The 22,007-nt window shown below is 44.3% G+C and overlaps 2 protein-coding genes across 5 annotated transcripts in view; one reads left to right on the plus strand and one right to left on the minus strand.

The window, feature by feature from the left end:
- LOC137305657 (cdc42 effector protein 4-like) overlaps positions 1-22,007 on the minus strand; it is a 43,732-nt gene that overhangs the window by 1,807 nt on the left and 19,918 nt on the right. For 2 of the 3 annotated variants that reach the window (XM_067974545.1, XM_067974546.1), the window contains exon 4: positions 13,825-16,566. The exons of the other annotated variant lie outside the window; for it this stretch is intronic. The gene's annotated coding sequence lies outside the window, so the exon portion shown is untranslated. Of the gene's footprint in view, positions 1-13,824; positions 16,567-22,007 lie in introns of those variants that run through there. 3 annotated transcript variants of the gene reach the window in all.
- Positions 952-9,949, plus strand: LOC137305362 (galectin-2-like). 2 transcript variants are annotated; one of them, XM_067974199.1, is made up of 4 exons: positions 952-1,059; positions 5,721-5,797; positions 7,346-7,517; positions 9,064-9,949. In XM_067974199.1, the coding sequence occupies exons 1-4, from the start codon at positions 1,054-1,056 to the stop codon at positions 9,208-9,210; spliced, it is 402 nt and encodes a 133-aa protein (XP_067830300.1). In that variant the 5' UTR covers positions 952-1,053; the 3' UTR covers positions 9,211-9,949. The 2 variants fall into 2 exon arrangements, with proteins under 2 accessions (XP_067830300.1, XP_067830301.1); XM_067974200.1 differs by lacking the exon at positions 952-1,059 and adding an exon at positions 1,622-1,697.

A 22,007-nucleotide genomic window follows, 5' to 3' on the forward strand; every position in this document is an offset into this window, starting at 1 on the left:
CTTCTACCACCCTTTGTGTGTAGAAATGTTTTCTAATCTCGCTCCTGAAAGGTCTGGCCCTAATTTTTAGACTGTGCCCCCTACTCCTAGATACTAGCGGAAATAGTTTCTCTCTATCCACCCTATCTGTTCCCCTTAATATCTTATAAACTTCGATCAGATCGCCCCTTAACCTTCGAAACTCTAGAGAATACAACCCCAATTTGTATTCTCGTAACTTAACCCTTGAAGTCCGGGTATCATTCTAGTAAACCTACGCTGCACTCCCTCCAAGGCCAATATGTCCTTCCGAAGGTGCGGTGCCCAGAACTGCTCACAGTACTCCAGGTGCGGTCTAACCAGGGTTTTGTATAGCTGCAGCATAACTTCTGCCCCCTTGTACTCCAGTCCTCTAGATATAAAGGCCAGCATTCCATTAGCCTTATTGATTATTTTCTGCACCTGTTCATGACACTTCAATGATCTATGTACCTGAACCCCTGAGTCCCTTTGGACATCCACTGTTTTTAACTTTTTACCATTTAGAAAGTACCCTGTTCTATCCTTTTTTGATCCAAAGTGGATAACCTCACATTTGTCTACATTGAATTCCATTTGCCACAGTTTTGCCCATTCACCTAATCTATCAATATCCCTTTGTAATTTTATGAATTCCGATTTGCATAGGCAACGGGCCTAAGGCCTGTTTCAGGTGAACAGCCTGGATGACTACAGGGCACCCTGACCAATTGAGTGTGTTCAAGCTGCATGGACACAGTCGAATTTCTAGGCCAACATGTTCTCCCAATACCAGAATTATTAATGAGCTTTATTGCCAGTGTCACTGAGCAAAATTCTTCAGGAGGAAAACAGAAGGACTGAGAATGGGTGAGCATAGGTCATTATCACCGATCATTTGTAAGTGGACTTGAAACTGTTGCAAATCCTTATCAATGATTAACAACTGTAAGTTATATCAGCCGGCATAGACGCACTCCCTCTCTTTACGTTCCCAGTCTTTGCTGAAGTGCCCCATCTCTTCTCACTTACTCGAGTCCCCAAAGAAACACAAAGATGTCGGTGAGTAGAATACGGTACATGGAGTGTCGGGACGGCTGTCGTTTTGTCTTTGTAATTATTAAGGCGAAAGGCCAAGGCCCTTTTCGCAGGGCACCAGCAAGCTTGAAAAGAATAAAAAAAGAGGGAGGAAAAGGTACAACAGGAGGTGACACCAAGCTTGAGATTTTTTTTGCTTCCTAAACAAAACTGCATTGAAGGACTAAAAGTTAATCTCCCGCTTGTCTGCAAAATATGGGAATAGATTTTACGAATTGGCACTCTCAGGGTATGAAGCTTCTGCCAGGCACACCAATCATAAAATCTACACCGTCATTTTCACAGGAATGAAAGTGCAGTGTGGGGAGGATTAATTTAGGGAAGAGTGTAGAAGATCAGGGGGGAGTGATCTGATCGAGGTGTTTAAAGTGTTAAAAGGATTGGATAGGGTAGATATGGAGGGGACATAATCTTAAAATTGGAGCTTCGCTATTCGGGAGCGAAACCAGGAAGAACTTTTTCACACAAAGGGAAGCAGAAATCTGGAATTCTCTCCCCCAAATGGTTATGGATGCTGGGGGGAGAGTTACGTTCCCAGTCTTTGCTGAAGTGCCTCATCTCTTCTCACTTACTCGAGTCCCCAAAGAAACGCAAAGATGTCGGTGAGTAGAATTGGAGCTTTCAAGACTGAGATCGATCGATCGACTTTTGTTCGGTAAGGGTATCAGGGGATATGGAGCTGTGGCGGGTAAATGGAGTTGAGGAGATGGCCACGATCTAACTGAATGGCGCAGCAGGCTCACAGGGCTGAATGGCCCACTCCTGTTCCTATGTTCCTAAGAGGCAGTCAATTAGGGAAGGGCCATAAATGCTGGCCTTACCAGCGATGCCCACATCCCATGAATGAATTTTTAAAAAATTGAATTAAGGTTGGCAAAATCAGTGATGGCTGAGTAGAGTTGGAGACAGTGCACAGGGTAGTTCCAGGTAGGGGGCATTAATGTAAAATTTATTTTATTCTTATTGTCAAGATTTCATTTTTCCTTTTTGGAGAAAAAATACATTTCTTCCCCTTCTCTCCTGAAGGCGTTGACCCACACTGGGAAAATGGTCCATTGACAGCAGCAGCCCAACAGTAACCTAGTCAAGTGGACACACAATATATGCGTGTCGGCAGGTCAATCAACTGCAGGGCATTATCACTCCAGGACAGTCTCGAGGGGCTGAATAGCCTCCTCCTGTTCCTATGTTCCAGAGCCTGATCATGTCTTCCTCTCACGTTCACACCTGTACTTTCTCGTTCAGGTTCCTAGATTATGGCCAGTATTGGAAACCCTGGCTGTTTTTTTTTTCTCCCTTCTCTAGCCCAGGAACGCTGAGGTCAGTTGTAGTGTCCTTACCATCATTTAACTCAGCACACACTGGAGATTGGAGATGATCTGTAGTACATTGGACAGTGTACACATCGACTGGGGAGATAGAATATATTTTGACTATCCTCAATCGGCTTGTTAAAGGAGCTGTGGTACATTTGGTTGTAGTCCCCCTATATAATGCACGTTTGCTTATCACTAGTGTTAAAATTAAGGTATTTCCAGGACCCATACTCTGGAATTCCCTCCCCAAACCCCTACATTTCTACACCTCCCTCTCTCCCTTTTAAAACCCAGCTTAAAGCCCACCTTTTTGACCAGGTTTTTGGTCCCCCCCTCCTAATATCTCCTTCTTTGGCTTGGCGTCCATTTTTTTTTGGTCAGATCCCGTCTGTGTGATGAGCCTGGAGGTGTTTTTCCATGTTAAAGGCGCTATGTAAATGCAAGTTGTTGTTGTTGCTTCCTGTCACTTAAAGGCGGGGCCGCGTCTAGTAATTTGAAGTTTGCGTGTACAGCGGCTGACCAGTTGACCCTCTGCGGTGCCCTTCCCCCATCTTAGCATGCCCGGAGCTTGAGCCAGAGATACCGCTTCCTGTCTGTTAGATTTGGGTGCAGCAAAACTAAGTGGCATGGCCAATTTGAGGGCGAGTCAGGTGATCAATCCCTCTGATCGATTGCCTGTTGTTGGCAAGGCAACATTGGAATAAGAGTGATGCAATTGCTTTCGCTGTGGGCTCTTGCTATGCCCATTCTGTCAGGCTCCCAACCAGATGCCAGAACATCACCACGTGCGAAAGGACAGAATGAAGAAGGCCCACCCCACCATTTTCTCAAAGGCAACTAGGGATGGGCAATAAATAACGGCCTTGCCAGCGACGCCCACACCCTGAAAGAATGATTTTTAAAAAAAACACTTCATTCAATATAATTGGAATATCTGACATAAAACTCCTTCAATCTTTCCCGATTGGATAGCGCCAGTCTGCCAGTGTGAACTGGGCACAGGGAACCATCCCTGTTCTGAAGTGAGTAGGCCCAAAGCCCACTCGATATTTTTTTTTTTAAAAACGTACCTTTTTGGTGGCGGCCTCCAGCAGTCCCTTTAAGGACCATTGGTTATGCTGCCTGTAGACCTGGTTATCCTGAAAGCAGCTAACCCGGCGCCGGCTGGACAGGACAGCCCAATTTTAGGAAGAGGTCCCAGAACAGGTATTAGGCCCCCTATTTGCATTTGCAAATGGCGTAACGCCTGATTCAGGCACGGGCCCTGGACGCCTACACTTCAGCCTTTACCAATATGGCGGACGGCGCACTTCTTGTGTAGAATTTGGGCCGCCCGTGCCACCTGCTATATTGAACACTTAGGTTCCCGTCTTATGCCTGTAAAACGGGTGCGGAGTCAACTAATTTCTAAGCCACAGACTTTCAAAACCCAAGCTTGGCATCATCCAGTTGCTACTCCTCGAGCTATCCCGTCTTCTCTCCTACTCTTTCCGACCTGGCTGCTGTCCTGCATTGTGGGCCTTGGTCTTTCGCCTAGATTTGTCAATAAGTTTTTTAAAAAGCCACTTTCCAATAGTCAAGATGGGAGTGCTCAGATCCATTACAATGATCTCTCTGCTCTTCAACATTCCCATGTTCCCAAGGGGAGCCAGAATTTTGCAAATCGATGCCAATGGAATAAAACCATTACGTGTTGATTTGGATTACAGCATCTATCCTGAGGGAGTCACCAGAGGTTTGTTTGCTGATGTAATAGGAAACGATGCCAATAAAATCATTAAGTAAATAGCAGTGTTTTGCAATGAATAGCAGTTATCAGGAACTGGCAATAAAAAGTATCGTTAAGTGATAAAACTTTTACTGAAAGGTCCTGGGCCTTACCAGAGGGTTAATGTAGATAAGAAACACCAAAGGAACAACAAAGGAAAGAGCCATATGGTATCTATATAGTGATAACAGTAATGATCTAAAGGAAGATTGGTTCTCATCAGTATTGCATTGCATGATTGCACATTATTGGATTGGTGACTGTCAAGAGAGTTTGTATCAGTGAAGGAAGTGTCATATGTCAGGTGGAGACTTTCGAGTTACTATTTATGAAGAGGACTTTGGAACGTTGGGTTGGACACTATCCTTTCACCCCAGGGGTCAGGGTTCAATTACAGCTCAGATTGATGGGATAAAAAGTTTCCTCTATCCGTTGGCTATAAAAGTCCAACCTGACATGAGTTTGGGCAGTCTCAACTTACTTCAGAATTTTATTAGTAACAGTCTGTAACATTTTGGGTGAACTCATGTTATGATATCGGTAAAAGGTTAGATTCAACTTACAATGGGTTACTTCCCAGAGACGCAGAAACCATTTAGAATGTTAATTAGGAATAATGGGACGTTGCTATCATGCCATAGCTGTTTGCACCCTGATGCTAGAATGATTTACATTCTATGTGCCCAGCAAGGGGCTTAGCTGAACAGATAACACGGGTGCCATGAGCTTAAGGTCGTCACTCTGACTGGTGGATGAACAAACCAATGATTAACAACCAGAGTGATGGAGGGGTCAGAGCACAGTATTACTTTCCTTCTCTTCCTCGCTAGAGTGGCAGTCTTAGGCAGTGAGATACAAAGGGATCTCTCTTTCTTTCGAGTCTGTCAGATATACAGACAGGGAGACTCCAGACTGAAGAATGAACACATACAGATTATAACATACAGGCACCAATTAGCTCAGGGACAGCTAGCTTGTAGGAGTGTTTAGCGTTTAACAGAAGCAGTGTCACATGCTTTGTCATTTTATGGCATGAGAAGTGATAGGGAATTGATTGAACCTCTCTGCGAAAATTGTATCCTGTTCATTCAACAACAAAAAAAACTTGCATTTATATAGTGCCTTTAATGTAGTAAAACGCTTCACAAGAGATTTATCAGACAAAGTTTGACACTGAGCCATAGAAGGGGATATTAGGACAGGCGACCAAAAGCTTGGTCAAAGTGGTTGGTTTTAAGGAGCACTTTAAAGGAGTTGAGAGGGGCGGAGAGGTTTAGGGAGTGAATTCCAGAGCTTAGGGCCTAGGCAGCTGAAGGCGTGGCCACCAGTGGTGGAGGGAAGGAAATGGGGTGCACAAGATGCTCACACGTATCTACAAGGATATGTGCGTGTGTGTCCGTGTACTCGTGGAAATGTTTGTGCAAGTCCATCCCTATTCACAAGTGGAAATCTGTGTTTTTTCATTGTCGAGTGTTTCTTTTAAAGAAAAGAGAAAACATTATATAATATTAATATTGTTATCTTTCCAATATCGAAAACAGTTTGAAGTGCATAACATGGATATGAAGACTGGAGACACTCTAAAGATTAAAGGGAAGATTGCAGATGATGCTGACAAGTGAGATTAACATTTTCTTTCCCCTCCCCCCCATTTCTCGAGCAAATGCCAGTGAAGTGAATTCAACGTGCAGTGAGAGACATAACATAACATGAATATATAAAGTACGAGCATTGCTAAGATACATGCACCATACATACACATTAGGTGCAATCCATACATACAGTGAAAACCTGCTGCAAATGCACAGATTACATGAAGGTCGTGGGCTCAAGTCCCACTCCAGAGACTTGAGCACATAATCTAGGCTGACACTTCGGTGCAGTACTGAGGGAGCACTGCACTGTCGGAGGTGCCGTCTTTCAGATGAGACATTAAACCCAGGCCCCGTCTGCCCTCTCAGGTGGACATAAAAGTTCCCGTGACACTATTTTGAAGAAGAGCAGGTGTGTCCTCTGGTGTTCTGGCCAATATTTATCCCTCAACCAAAATCACTAAAACTGATTATCTGGTCATTACCATTGTTTGTGGGAGTTTGCTGTGTGTACATTGGCTGCTGCGTTTCTTACATTATAACAGTGACTACACTTCAAAAAGTATTTCATTCCCTGTTAAGTGCTTTGCGACGTCCTGTGGTCGTGAAAGACGCTATATAAATGCAAGTCTTTCTTTTCTGTTACATACAGCACATTCATAGAGCACCAAACACACATAGGACTTCAAGAATTGGCAATCTCAATCTAGTTCTTACTGAGACTGGCCACGCAAAACAAAAAAGGGCCCGCATTCTGTATTAAGGCTCAATGGGGATAATTTTCAAGTTAGCCACTTGGGCGATAACCTGGCGGAGCTGATCGCTCGCTCGTTGTAGAACCCGCCTGATTTTCGTCCCGTTGGAATCAGGAGAATGAAGATCGGGTGGGTCCCATGAAAGATGGGTGATTCGCTACGCCAGATTACCATCCAGGACGCAAAGCTGAAAATCACCCCCGCTAATCGGCAGGCTCACTCGCAGAGGCCAAGAAAGACCACAGCATGTAGAACGGAAGGAAGTTACACTCAGTGGGAGTCGCAGTCTTCTGAGATGGGTCGGATGCCCAGAATAGATGGAGCTCTATTCAACCTGACCCGATAGTCTTCAATGCTGGTGGTGGTGCCCTCAATTGGAATTGATTTCCGGTTCCCAGCACTAACATCCCTCATCTTGAGGAGGGCAAAAAATAGTTTGGAAATAAGTACCAAAGAAAAGGTTTGTTTCAATTCTATGTAGTTAGCCATGGAATTTTAGCATTAACAATTTTGCTCCCACACTGCAGGATTAAACTATCCGCCACATTAGTGGGGAGTACCTTACAATATAGTAATGATGATTAAAGGGGCAGTGTCATAACAAATATTTATCTTGAGAGACAAAATGGCCCAATATAGTAAATAGGAACTAATGATAATTAAAGGGGCAGTGTCATAATAAATATTTATCTTGAGAGAGAAAATGGCCCAATATAGTAGATAGGAACTAATGATAATTAAAGGGGCACTGTCATAATAAATATTTATCTTGTGAAAGTGACCCAGACATTTGATTCTCCACCTTCTTTCTGGCCACAGATTTATGGTGAACCTGGGGAGCAGCGAGGGACACATCGCCATGCACCTCAACCCCCGTTTCCACGATGACATCGACGGAGCTGTGATCGTCTGCAACTCGATGTGCAATCACTGTTGGGACAGCGAGCATAGAGATTCCAACTTCCCCTTCAGCAAGGGGGAAGAGGTTAAGGTAAGAGGGAGGCCAAACCTCAATCTGTGAGGTAACACTGCTGCCCTTTGAAAATAGTATCAGGAGAAAACTATAATACGCTAAACACCCCCCAACTCTGACCTCACAGTTTTGAGATCTAAGGCCGTGCCCACATCAAGAAATAATCAGCATATGTTACATGTAATAAGAAGGCAGGGTACTGTGTTAACACACTCATTTTCCATCTCTGGTATTTTATCTCCCTGGTTCTTTAAATCATTGAAGAAGCAAAGTCATTAGTCTGTATTTCAAAACAAGAAGTTTGTTTCTAATATCAATAGTTGTTCGTTCAGAGTGTCTATTGACACCGCTGTGTCAGCCAGTGAGTTTGAGGTGGGCGGGACTTATGGCAGGACTCGAAGCAATCAGTCTATTATACAGCAAAGTCTATTTACTCTATCTAAACAGCGTATCACAGCAAACAGTCTACAGAGTCTATTTAAACAGAGTCTCTACAAACTACAACAAACAGAACGCATGACCGAAACTACAGCAAAGTCTCCCGATAAAAGCAGGATTATTTCTCCAGCAAAATGCAGCGAGCGGAGGATAGTCACATAATACAAATTCTGTGCGTAGAATCAATCCCAGTCACTTACAGCAGTGCGGTCTCCAGGCGTGATTGACGGGGGAATTACCCGGTCATCTCGATTGTGGCCGGGAATAAATAGTGGCTTCCATGTTCCATGCAGCCATGTTTGTTAACTCATTCACTTCTCCCGACGACTCTCTCACAGTGGCTGGTGCGATATATTCACACACATATAGGTACCGCCAATTGTTCAGCCTAGGTGTTAAAGGTATCGTATTACGAACTTCACCACTTGGGTGCTAGATAGTAGAAATTAGGCATGTTGGTTATGAATGGATTGGCTGTAGTTTCAAATCCTCTTGCCTGTTGCATTTTAATCAGAGCATCCACACATTATAGAGGTAGGGTTGCCAACCCTCCAGGATTACCCTTGAGTCTCCAGGAATTAAAGATTAATCTCCAAGACACTGCTGCAGGCAACCCGAGAGAAAAATAATAAGTCATTAATAGTGTGTCTTTTTTCATTTTCTTTGAACACTTTTGTTTGTTACAAAAACACTGGAGATGGAAAAATAGGCAGTTTGTCTGACAGTCAAGATTCATCCAATTGGGTAACAAAGAGTCTCTTCGCTTTCCAATTGACCGCGGGAAGGTGCGATGATGGACATGTCGGGCGACCAATGGCGGGAGTGTGGGGGCTGGGCGGTTGGAAGCAGGCAGTCATGTGATGAGACCTCCAGGAATACGTCCAACCAGAGTTGGCGACTCTATTACACAGGGCTGCTGAGAGAGAGCACAAGGCCCCCAAGCTGGCAATATCAGATGGTTGGACAGAATGCTGCATTCTTGCCCTAGCAGCAAGGTGAATTTAGCCCATCGACTTACCACAGGCTGAATGGTATGGCAGTTTGATATGTTCAGGGAAATAGGCCCAGTCTGATTTTTCAGCCTCAATCTAGTCTCAATATTTTTTTTACTTCTTTATTTTCACAGGTGTGCATCACTTTCAAAGGAGACAACTTTGAGATCAAACTCCCAAATGGGCACATGATAGAATTCCCCAACAGACTGTCGCTGGATAAAGTCACCTACATGTCTGTGCAGGGGGACTTCAAAATGGTCTCTTTCAAATATTGTTGAAATGTTCGAGGCAAAAAAAAAATCTGTGAGTGCTGGAAATCTAATAGAGAAAACAGAAAATACTGGAAACGTGCAGAAGGCCTGTCAGCTGTCTGAAGTAGAAAGGTTGGTTCAAGTAGATCTTTTCACCAAACCTGGTGGTTTGGAACTGGGTGCAGCAATGGTTTAAACACTGACCTTTCACCTCTGGGGTTCTGGATTCAAATCCAGTCTCAATTAATTGGATGAAAGTCTGTTCTTACTGCTGACTGCAAGGGTTCTATGTAAAATTAGTTTGGACACTCTTAATTCAGTTCTTAGTCGGCATGGGCCTATAAGCATAAAATGGCCTCTAATGCACCAGTTTCTTAATGACCTTTGGATAGGCCTAAGGATGGGGAATAGAAAAAGTGCCACACTAGAGCAAGCAGGAAGCGCTCTTCTGAGGTTGGGGCTGAGTATAGGGAGCTTTATTTAGCCTCTCGCTGTGCTATACTTGACCTGGGAGTGACACTCAACGCCCGAAATGGAAAGTGTTCTATTATCCAGCACAAAAACAGAACGTGTGCAGTCAGACAGCAGAGGCCCCTTAAGGAAGCTTCACCAACCTGGCTGTGTCTTTTCTGATCAAGGGGTTTGACCAAAAACGTTAATCTGCTTTTCTCTTCTGACTGATCTGTGTATTTCCAGTATTTTCCTAATTGATAGAAACAGCATCTCCCATAAATCACTCTCAAATAAAGCCTTTTTGTGACTCTGATCAATCCTCTGATGATTCCTGTGCTATTGTAGATTAACAGTGGGTTAAACAGAATTCCAGATATTCACTCCTTTTCCCCTGTCAAGGAATGTGTGGTTTATCAGATAATATGGGGTGTGGTTTATCAGATAATATGGGGTGTGGTTTATCAGATGATATGGGGTGTGGTATATCAGATAATATGGGGTGTGGTATATCAGATAATATGGGGCGTGGTATATCAGATGATATGGGGCGTGGTATATCAGATAATATGGGGTGTGGTATATCAGATAATATGGGGTGTGGTATATCAGATAATATCGGTGTGGTATATAATTAAATATGATTGTATACCAAGCAATGTGGTACATCAGCAACAGCTAGACTGATGGTGCAGTATATGAGATTGTTATTATGCGGGGTGTGGTATATCAGAGAGTGTTATAGTTAGTAGTGTGGTATATCAGAGAGTGACAGCGAGGGGTGTGGGATATATCAGAGAATGTTACAGTGAGGAGTGTTGGGTATATCAGGGAATGTTACAGTGAGGGGTGTGGGGTATATCAGAGAGTGACAGCTAGGGGTGTGGGGTATATCAGGGAATGTTACAGTGAGGGGTGTGGGGTATATCAGAGGGTGACAGCTAGGGGTGTGGGGTATATCAGAGATTGATAGCTAGGGGTGTGGGGTTTATCAGAGAGTGACAGCTAGGGGTGTGGGGTATATCAGAGAGTGACAGCTAGGGGTGTGGGGTACATCAGAGAGTAACAGCAAGGGGTGTGGGGTATATGAGAGTGACAGCGAGGGGAGTTGGGTATATCAGAGTGTGACAGCAAGGGATGTGGGATATATCAGAACGCACAACTGGTCTTGTAACCACTGTCACAACTGGCTCATAAGAGACTGTTGACTAAAGTTGAAGCTCATGGAATTGAGGGCAAATTATTGACCTGGTCAGGAAATTGGCTGAACAGCAGGAGACAGAGAGTAGGGATAATGGGCAGGTACTCAAATTGGCAGGATGTGACTAGTGGTGTCCCACAGGGATCTGTGTTGGGGCCTCAACTATTCACTGTATTTATTAACGACTTAAATGATAGGATAGAGAGCCACATATCCAAGTTTGCCGATGACACAGATAGGCAGCATTGTAAGCAGTGTAGATGGAAGCATAAAATTACAGAGAGATATTAATAGATTAAGTGAATGGGAAAAACTGTGGCAAATGTATTTCAATGTAGCCAAGTGTGATGTCATCCACTTTGGACCTAAAAAGGATAGATCAGAGTACTTTCTAAATGGTGAAAAACTCGAAACAGTGGAGGTCCAAAGAGATTTAGGGATCCATGTACATAGAGCATTAAAATGTCATGGGCAGGTACAGAAAATAATCAAAAAGGCTAATGGAATGCTGGCCTTTATATCTAGAGGATTAGAATACAAGGGGGTAGAAGTTATGCTACAGCTATACAAAGCCCTGGTTAGACCACACCTGGAGTACTGTGTTCAGTTCTGGGCATTGCACTTTAGGAAGGATATATTTGCCTTGGAGGGAGTGGAGCGTAGAACTAGAATGGTACCTGGACTGCAAGGGTTAAATTACGAGGAGAAATTACACAAACTAAGGTTGTACTCCTTGGAAATTAGAAAATTAAGGGGTGATTTGATTGATGTTTTCAAGATATTAAGGGGACCTGATAGGGTAGATAGAGAGAAACTATTTCCGCTGGTTGGGGAGTCTAGGACTAGGGGACATAGCCTAAAAATTAGAGCCAGGACTTTCAGGAGTGAAGTTAGGAAACACTTCTACACACAAAGGGTGGTAGAAGTTTGGAGCTCTCTTCCGCAAACTGCAGTCAATGCTAGCTCAATTGTTAATTTTAAATCTGAGATTGATAGATTTTTGTTAACCAAAGGTATTAAGGGATATGGGGCTACAGCGGGTATATGGAGTTAGGTCACACATCAACCATGATCTCATTGAACGGCGGAACAGACTTGAGGGGCTAAATGGCCTACCCCCGATCCTATGTTCCTAACCATGTCTGGCATTACCATATCTCCCTCTCCAGAGCCAAATCCTTCTACTACTCTAAGAAAATCCTGGAGGGTAAGGAAAATCCACAATTTATTTTCTCCATGACAAACCACTTCCTCAATCTCCCTTCCCTAAACTTCCAACACCAAGTTCAATGAGTAGATGGTTTTCTTCATCTCTAAGATTGCCATCCATGAAGCTGCCTCAGCAATCACCTCCCCCTCCTCTTCTCCCCTACTTATCACCCTCCAGATCTTCAATCCTTCCTGACTCCCATGTCTGCTGAAATCATTAATTATTTCCTTTGCTCTTGAGCTGTCCCTCTCCCTTTCAAATCTGCCATCGTCGCCCCCTGTCCCCCTCCTCAAAAAGCTCACTCTTGACTCCTCTGCCTCCTCAAAATATGAGTCAATGTTTAACCTCAGTTTCCTCTCGCAGATTGTTGAATGTATCATTCATTGCCTTGTGGCCCTTTGCTCACCTCTCCCACAACTCCCTGTCTCAATCCCTTCAGTCTGGCTTCTGCCCCGATTGTTAGTACCACGACCATCCTGGTCAAAGATGCCTATACTATACATGGTGGCTACGACCACGGTGAGTCATCCTTCTTTGACCGTCCTGTGGTATTTGACATGGGTCGACCACATCTGCCTCCTCCACCACCTTTCCTCCATGCTCCACCTTAATGGGCCACCCCCCTTGTGTGGTTCTACCTCTACTTGTCCCAATGCAGCTAACACATCTCCAGCAATGGCTTCTCCTCCCGTCCCCTGACTGGAGTTCCCCAAGAATCCATCTGCAGCCAGCTTCTCTTCCTCATCTATCTGCTGCCCCTCAGTGACATCATCTATAGGCACAAGGTCAGCTTCCACATGTATGTTAATGATGCTCGGATCCATCATTTCCCTTGACCTTGTGACCAACTCTCTGCTGTCAGCTTGCCTGTTTGACATAGCGTCTTGGATAAGCCAGAATTTTCTCTAACCGAACTTCAGGGTGACCTTTGCCATTGTTTTCAGGCCTCACCATAAAATTTGCTCCCTTGCCCCTGCATCAGTCCTCCTCCCTGTTGCTCACTCAGGCTGAACCAGGTTGTGTGCACCCCCAGTGTCCTAGTCAACCGGGAACTCAGCTTCAAATCCCACTGTATCCATCACCAAGCCCCCTTATTTCCACCTCCTCATCATTGTGTGCCTCTGCACTTACCTCAACCACAACACTGCCAAAACCCTCAACACCTCCATCTCCTTGGAACTCAATTTCTCCAGTACTCCCCTCATTGAACCCCACCCTCCTCAAAATCCAACCTGTCCAAAATTCATCCTGTCCCACATTAAGTGCCGCACACCTATCACCCACGTTATTGCTGACCCACATTGGCTCTCTGTCCGTCAACGCATCGGATTTTCAATTGCCATCTTCAAATCATTCGACAACCTCCCCACCCTCCTCTACCTCAGCAACCTCCTCCTGCCTACATCCCCTCCCCTCCACTATTGGTGACAAAGTCTTCAGCCATTTTAGCCCCACTCTCTGAAGCTCCTCCCTTCAAAACTCTCAGCCTCTAAAAATCCAAAAACCCATCTCTTTGACCAAGCCTTTGGGTTTGGTGTCCATTCCTCGCTTCCTCAGTGAACCAGCTTGGGACATCTTTCTACATATAATGTGTTATATAAGTGCAAGTTGTTAGGATGTAGTGTTACAGTGAGGTGGTATATCAGAGAGCGCTATAGCAAATACATGGTGCATCGGAAAATGTAATAATCAGGAATTAAGGGTTAATATAGTTGCTATGGCATTGTCTAAGTTGAAACCTCTCGTGCCCAAAAATGAAAAACAACTAACACGCAGAAAAGAAAGAATAAAAGCTTTATTATTGTTAGAGTAATAAGTGCACAAGGTTTAAATATAGATTTTGCATTTTAAATTGGTTGGTTCTTTTACAGAATATTGGCTAGTAACCATTAATCCTATGGCCAACATCACACCAAACAGACATTAATATATCACACACAGTAAGAAATAATATACACAATAAGGAACAAAGATAGCTGGAAGATGGAATATTATAAATGGCAGTTTGTAGTGTTTCTCAGAAACTAGCGTACGGCGTGAATGAAATAGCGTCTGCATCGAGCTATCGAAAGAACTTACAAGGAGTGGAAGCCGCCCCTCCCTCAACAGTGCTCTCTAACAGAGTGTTTGGCTTCCAATCAGAGGATCAAGAGTTGAATCCCAGTCTCAAAAGTGATCAAATTTGCCTTCCACATCCCCCTCCCCCCCGATGAGTTGGGTTTGCTTAGCGCTCATATGGGTCATTAAATGGAGATCTCCATGGTGATTGAATGTTCCATTATTGTTGAGGGGTGTGAGGCCCACAGAAGCGCAGCTCCTGTTTCGAGCTGTTGAGAATTCCATCGCCAAATATATCTATCTTGGCAAAATGTTTAAACTTTTTTTAAAAAATGGACAAAAGTGTTTTGTTTACCACAGCCATAAAGGCGATCCAGCAGCCCAAATGGGCGCCCTTTTGCTGGAGTTGGTTAATCTTGGCTCTTCCAGGAATTCGGTCTGAATGGAAATGCTCTTTGAGCCGCAACACGTTTCTCCAAATACCTGAAACCGTGCGCAGCAGAACTGACCAAAGAGTCCCATTCCTTCTCAAAACCCATCTTTCAAGCATGCTTTGGGTCACCCCATCTAAGTTCTCCCCCCTGGCTGAGTGTCCATCACTTTTACCTATTTTTTTATCCCTTGCTCTCAAGCCTCGTGAGGTGTTTTCCAGCCTAAAGGCGATATATAATTGCAACTCAGTGAAGCCCAAACTGATGCAAACTAAACAAATTGGAATAGATTCAAACTGGGGCGATTCCAATCCTGAGAGAACAATGGAGTTTACCTGACTTGTGTCAGAAAATCCTGGAACAAGAATCGGGGAGGAGGGGTGGTGGGGGGGGGGGGGGGGGGGGGGTTCAGTCATGGACACATCCATGGTTCAGGCCACTTCAGTTGAGGTTCGGGTTTAAACTCTTTACCCTTGTCTGATGGAGGGATCATTGCGGTGGAAGACAGCAGCAAGGAGGGGCCATAAAAGGGCAATAGAATACAATGCAGACAAACACGCTTGAGTTGGAAATTCTTTTGGCTTACAGAGACCCCTCGATCTCTCACGCCCTGTTCCAAGGGCGAGCAACGGGTATTTTAGTGTCCACAGCATGACAAGACTGTCCGGCTCAGGCCTACCATCTCTCTTTGGATTTAAAATATCTCATTACATCCACCAATAAACTTCATGAGCACAACACTGATACTCAGTCCACTGATGGAGAGTGATGTTTGGGAGCGTTCCCTGAGGTTTCCCAGCGTTCTGGGTTAGGTACGTTGACCAGCAATGGTAAGTAAGCTGAAGGTGACAATGAAGGCCAACGGCATGAGTGTGGAAAAACACGTACTGGATGATTGGATCTCGAGTGGGGTCCAACATCCGCCTATCGATGTCCCACAGGAATCCACGCCGCGTCTTACATTGGTTCAAGTACAAATAGTTTGCAGGAGTTTCATCAATTCTGTTCACGAGCGTTGGATTTTTCCTCCCCTCCCCAACTCAAGAAGGTGGCTTAGGAATGTAACAGGCCAGGGAAATTATTCCTGAACCCCAATCTCCAGCTCCATCAATCTTTAGCAGCCGCATTAATTTTTTTTTTGTGTTCTTTAAGATGAGGGATGTTAGTGCTGGGGGATTGGAACCAGGCACCCAGTGTAAACACCAAGCACTTCCAGGCCAGGTACAGCACAGCAAGATGGAGAGCAAAGCTACCTCTACTCTGCCCCACCAACATGCCTCATCCCCAACCTCAGAACGACAGCTGGTCCTACACTTGTTCCACTGACCTCTCTAACCATCCTTTGCCCTGTCTGAGTTGCATTGCCAATCGGTGCCAAACTAGGGGCAGTTTTGTGCGATTGGTCCGTGCCCACTAGAATCTGGTCTGAGTCTGCCCGAACTCATTTGCCTTACAACCAGCAGACAGAGGAGTCATTCAACCCGACCTTCTGGGTTGGATTTAGAACCCAAGGTCCCAGGTGAATGGTCAATGTCTAAACCCAGTTCCCCACTGATCATTTACAGGAGTCTCTAACCCACCCTGCTAACCTCTACTACCTAGTAAATCAGCAATCTCACCTACTGCCTTTTGAATGCTTCACACTGGCTCCCTCATATTTTCTCCTGTATTTTTTCTTTGTTCAAGAGTGAAAGTAAACTAATAAAAATTAGTTTACTTTCACTCTTAGTTTATTAGTTTATTTTCACATCGTTCACCTGACGAAGGAGGAAGCCTCCGAAAGCTTGTGAATTTAAAATAAAATTGCTGGACTATAACTTGGTGTTGTAAAATTGTTTACAATAAAAATAAAGTAATCAAATTATTCTGCTCTTGCTGAATAAAAGGTACAATAGCCGGGCCTGGGTGAGATTGGTGTTTCTCAATCAATGGGTCCATTCATTGAAAGTTACTTGGTCGCTGATGCCCGATTACAGCCTTGTGGAGCTGTATGGACCCCGTTGTCTGTCCTCTCCTATGAACGACAGAGATTCCTGTAAATATTAAAAACACATGCATCTGTACAGCACCTTATTGTACCTCAAGAGCACCTCAACCCTGCTTCAGATCAGTGACAGCCTTTTTGCACACAGTGAGATCCCAAGAATGAAATGAATGACCAGATAATCGGATTTTGGTGGTGCTGGATGAGGGAGGAATGTTGCCCAGGACTTTGTGCTCTTCTTCAGATACTGCCATGGATTCCGTAACATCGACCTAGGCTAGCACATGGGACCTCGGCTATCTCATTCTGAAAGGCGGCACCTCCGACAGTGCAGCACTGCCCCACTACTGCACTGGAGTGTCAGCCTAGATTATGTGATCAAGTTCGGGAGTAAACTTGAACCCACAACCTTCTAACCCAGAGACAAGAGCTACCAAGTGGTATATGAGAAAGAAAGAATTTGTGCTTTTACAGCCTTTCACAATGTCACAAAGCCCTTTACAGCCAACAAAGTACTTTTGAAATTGTAACGTAGCCAATTTGCGCACAGCAAGATCCCACAATCAGCAATGAGAAAAGAGATCAGATAATCTGTTTCAGTAATGTTGGTTGAGGGACAAATATTGGCCAGGACAGCCTGGGCCACAGGATCTTTTACATCCAACTGAAAGGACCTTGGTTTAACATCTTGTTTTAAAAACAGCACCTCCGACAGTGCAGCACTCCCTCAGTACTGCACTGGACGGTCAGCCTAGGTTATGTGCTGAAGTCTCTGGAGTAGGACTTAAGGGTGGAATGAAGCGATGCAGTACTCCCTTTAAAGAGGGGAATAAAAAATATAACCCATGGTCCAGGGACCTTTCCTTTTGTGAAGTCTTTTGAAGTAAATTTATTAGTCTCTCATCTCTTTCCTGCCTCATGGTGCCTGAGACAACCCATTTCTTCACTGTTTTTACATCCAGCAGGTCGTGCTCTGGGTTGTTTCTGGAAAATAAAAGTCCCTTTTTACACGGATAGGTCCTGAGCCTGGCTCATGACTCCCGAGCAGAGTATTTATTAGAGTCTAGGAACTGCCAAACACAAAGGGGATGAAGTGCAACACGCAGTGAAATCAATGTCCCCTGTTTCACACTAATGGGATTCCACTAGAATTCTCAGGGTCACATCTTGTCTTAAAGCAGCGACCTGGCATGGCGTGTCTGGTGCTCTACAAGCCAAGCACTCATTTATTCAAAATATTCTGTAATTCTGCCTTTCTGCCAGAAGATGGTGGCATAGAGCTGCAGTCAGGCGACTGCATCGTGTTTAAGGTGTTTCACTTTAAGTGTGTAACTGTTTCTCCTATTTAAGTGGATGCAGCACTTGAAGAGTTTTAAAGAGCAAACAACCACTCGACTTGGATTTTACAATGAAAAAACTGGACTGCAGAGATCAGCAGGGTCCAATAGTCGAGTGACCAGAGACTTGAGCTCACAATCTGGAAGGCACTGCCTGAAAGGGCGGTGGAAGCAGATTCAGTAATAACATTCAAAAGGGAATTGGATAAATACTTGAAGGGGAAAGATTTGCAGGGCTACGGGGAAAGAGCAGAGGAATCTCAGGTGGGCACAGAATATCCCATGGCACTATTTTGAAGAAGAGCAGGGGAGTGCCCTAACCAATAATTATCCCTCAACTAATCAACCAACATCACTAAAACAGATTATCTGGCCATCAACACGTTGCTGTTTGTGGGATCTTGCTGTGCGCAAATTGGCTGCTGCGTTTCCCTACATTATAACAGCGACTACACTTCAAAAAGTACTTAATTGGCTATAAAGCGCTTTGGAACGTCCTAAGGTCGTGAAAGGCGCTATATAAATGCAAGTCTGTCTTTCTTAGTGGCGACGGTGTTGGACCAGAGATTGTGATTTCAGATCCCAGCAGCGCAAGTTGTGAAGATGAAGTCAATAAATCTGGTCATTTATGGACTAGCAACAGATGAAAAAAAAATCTCACCCCTGACCTGGTCCGGCCTCCATATAACTCAGTTGTAAAAACAAGTGCTATTCCTTAAGATGGAAGCCCAGCGCTGCTCAGGGCAAATAAAAGTACAGGCAGTAGGTACAGCCTTGCTAGTGTCGCCCGCGTCTTGTGAACAAAACAAAAATTAATTAGATTCTTGATCCTGAGTGTATGATCAGGTTTCAACCACAGTAACTTGCATTTATATTGCACCTTTAATGCAGTAAAAGGTCCCAAGGATCTTCACAGGAGTGTAATCAGACAAAATTTGACAGTGAGCCACATAAGCAGATATTAGGACAGGTGACCAGAAGCTTGGTCAAAGAGGTAGGTCTTAAGGAGCGTCTTAAAAGGAGAGGGAGGTAGAGAGGCCGAGATGGCTGGAGGCAGGGCCGCCAATGGTGGAGCGAAGGGAATCGGGGATGGGCAAAAGGCCAGAATTGGAGGAGCTCAAAGTTCTCTGAGCTGAATTAACCTTTGGATCTTCACACACACAAACACTGGGTGCGACGCAGTTTCTGGATTACATTCTGAGATTAGACATTTGGCTTTTTTAAAAATGTAAACAATTTTACAACACCAAGTTATAGTCCAGCAATTTTATTTTAAATTCACAAGCTTTCGGAGACTTAAAAGCTTGTGAATTTAAAATAAAATTGCTGGACTATAACTTGGTGTTGTAAAATTGTTTACAATTGTCAACCCCAGTCCATCACCGGCATCTCCACATCATTTTTAAAAATGAGTTGATTGTAAATAGAAAAAGGATTGACTTCAGATATGACAACAAACTATGTGGTGTACATAGAACGAATACAAGAGAGATTTCACGTCAGGCAGGATATGTAGGCTGAGGCAGCATGTTACATCTGGAATGTACTGCCTGAAAGGGTGGAAGCAGATTCAATAACAACTTTCAAAAGGGAATTGGATAAATACTTGAAAAGGAAACATTTACAGGGCTATGGGGGAAAGAGCAGGGGAGTGGGACTAATTGGATTGCTCTTTCAAAGAGCTGGCAAGGGCATGATGGGCCGAATGGCCTCCTTCTGTGCTGTATGATCCTTTAAACACTTTCCATCGTTATAACCTGTTTGAGAGATGGAGTTCATGGGGAACAGATTTGACCCATTTTAGTAAATGGCAGGGATGAGTGCCATAGTGGAATGTGAAACAAAAAATGAAGGTAGAAAAAAGAGCTTATCCATCACCAGAGTGAAGGTCAGTGAGACAATAACCAGCAGTGTCAGCCGGGGCTCCCTCTCCTCGAGTTATATCTTCGAGACTCCAGATGGCGCTGGCACTACAACTTTACTTGATCATATGTACTCTAAAGGGACTGTGCATCAAACCACCACTTACTGTTGGCATCTGATGCTAGTTAACTCATTCACTGGACATCGTTTTGCGAGCTATTTTAACAGAGGCGATAAACCCTTTAAAATAAACCAGCTAGTGCCCCACCAATGGGGGCCGCGCCTTCAGCAGCCTACGCCCCCAAGCTCTGGAATTCCCTCCCTAAACCCCCCTCTCCCCCTTTAAGACGCTCCTTAAAACCCTACCTCTTTGACCAAGCTTTTGGTCATCTGTCCTAAGATCTCCTTATATGGCTCGGTGCCAAATTTTGTTTGATGATCACTCCTGAGAAGCGCTTTGGGGATGTTTTACTACGTTAAAGGCGCTATATAAGTGAAAGTTGTTGTTAAGACAGCGCACGGAGAAATGTTAAGTGTTTGCAGTAGGAGAATCCCCTTCCCCCAATGTTCAAACAATAGCCTAACCTTCCGGTACCCCATGAACTAAATTCCGACACCGTTGTTTACAATACGTAGCATAGTTTCGAGCAGACTTTCTGGAAGTTTCAGGAGGAAGGATGAAGCGCACCAAACAGGATCAATGAACAACTGTGGAAACCAACCCTTTTCAAAGATTAAACGCAGACTTCCCACCAGAGTGTCGACATTTGCCGTCACTTTTTTAACCAGTAGAAAGAAAAAAAAACTTGCATTTATATAGCACCTTTCACGACCTCAGGACGTCCCAAAGCGCTTTAAAACCAATTAAATACTTTTGAAGTGTAGTCACTGTTGTGATGTAGGAAATTCGGCAGCCAATTTGTGCACAGCAAGATCCCACAAACAGTAATGTGATAATGACCAGATCATCTGTTTTTTTTAAGGTGTTGGATGAGGGATAAATGTTGGGAAGACACCGGGGAGAACCCCACCCCCCCTGCTCTTCTTCGAAATAGTACCATGGGATCTTTTACATCCTCCTGAGAGGGCAGACGGGGCCTCGGTTTAACGTCTCATCCCAAAGACGGCACCTACGACAGTGCAGTACTGGAGTGTTGGCCTAGATTTTGTGCTCAAGTCTCTAGAGTGTTTAACTTGTCAGAGTTAGTGATAGGTAAATGAGAAATACCATTCGGGATCACCCTGTGGCGATGCTCATGGTGAGTGTGAGGAGATGGTAGAATTTTGAGAGAGATGTGTTGACAGGGTGATGTCAGCGGGTAGTTGCAAAGTGCATTTTGATTGGCTCAAAATTTTAATGGTGAGATTTTTTTTTGGACCAATCAGAAAAGCATTAATTTGTTTAGTACCAAAGACACATTTTAAATGTGCCACATGAAAGACTTTTAACAGATTTGAGAAACTGGGATCTGACCATGCAAAACACGTCATTCACAATTTCTTACACAGAGCAGCCCTGGAATTCTGCAGAAAGAATGGAAAGTACTGGAAATACAGAGCAGGCCCGTCAGCATCTATCTTAGAGGGCCTTAGAGAGGACGCAGAAGAGATTTACTAGAATGATTCCAGGGAAGAGGGACTTTAGTTATGTGGATGAACTGGAGAAGCTGGGGTTGTTCTCCTTGGAACAGAGAAGGTTGCGAGGAGATTTGATAGAGGTATTCAAAATCATGAAGGGTCTAGACAGAGTAGATAGAGAGAAACTGTTCCCATCGGCAGAAGGGTCAAGAATCAGAGGACATAGATTTAAGGTGATTGGCAAAAGAACCAAGGGTGACAAGAGGAAAAACATTTTTACACAGCGAGTGCTTAGGATCTGGAATGCACTGCCAGAGGGGGTGGTGGAGGCAGATTCAATCACGGCCTTCAAAAGGGAACTGGATAAGTACTTGAAAGGAAAAAATTTGCAGGGCTATGGGGATAAGGCGCGGGAATGGGACCAGCCGGATTGCTCTTGCAGAGAGCCGGCATGGACTCGACGGGCCGAATGGCCTCCTTCCACGCTGTAACCTTTCCATGACTGTATGATTCTACAGTGATTCCAGCGTGACGGTTAGTTAGAACCAGCTGAAATATCGCCCTCTCTTTTCAAATGCTAGTGGGCCTGTTGCCCGATTGCGACATTCCCTATTTTTACTTCAGATTTCTAGGATTCATGGTTTTTTTTCTTGTCCCTGTTCAAGCGATTTTTTTAATAAAATGCATTTTTAAACAAAGAAATCCTAATAAA

The sequence above is a fragment of the Heptranchias perlo genome, chromosome 40, assembly GCF_035084215.1.
Source record: "Heptranchias perlo isolate sHepPer1 chromosome 40, sHepPer1.hap1, whole genome shotgun sequence".
Classification (NCBI taxonomy): Eukaryota; Metazoa; Chordata; class Chondrichthyes; order Hexanchiformes; family Hexanchidae; genus Heptranchias; species Heptranchias perlo.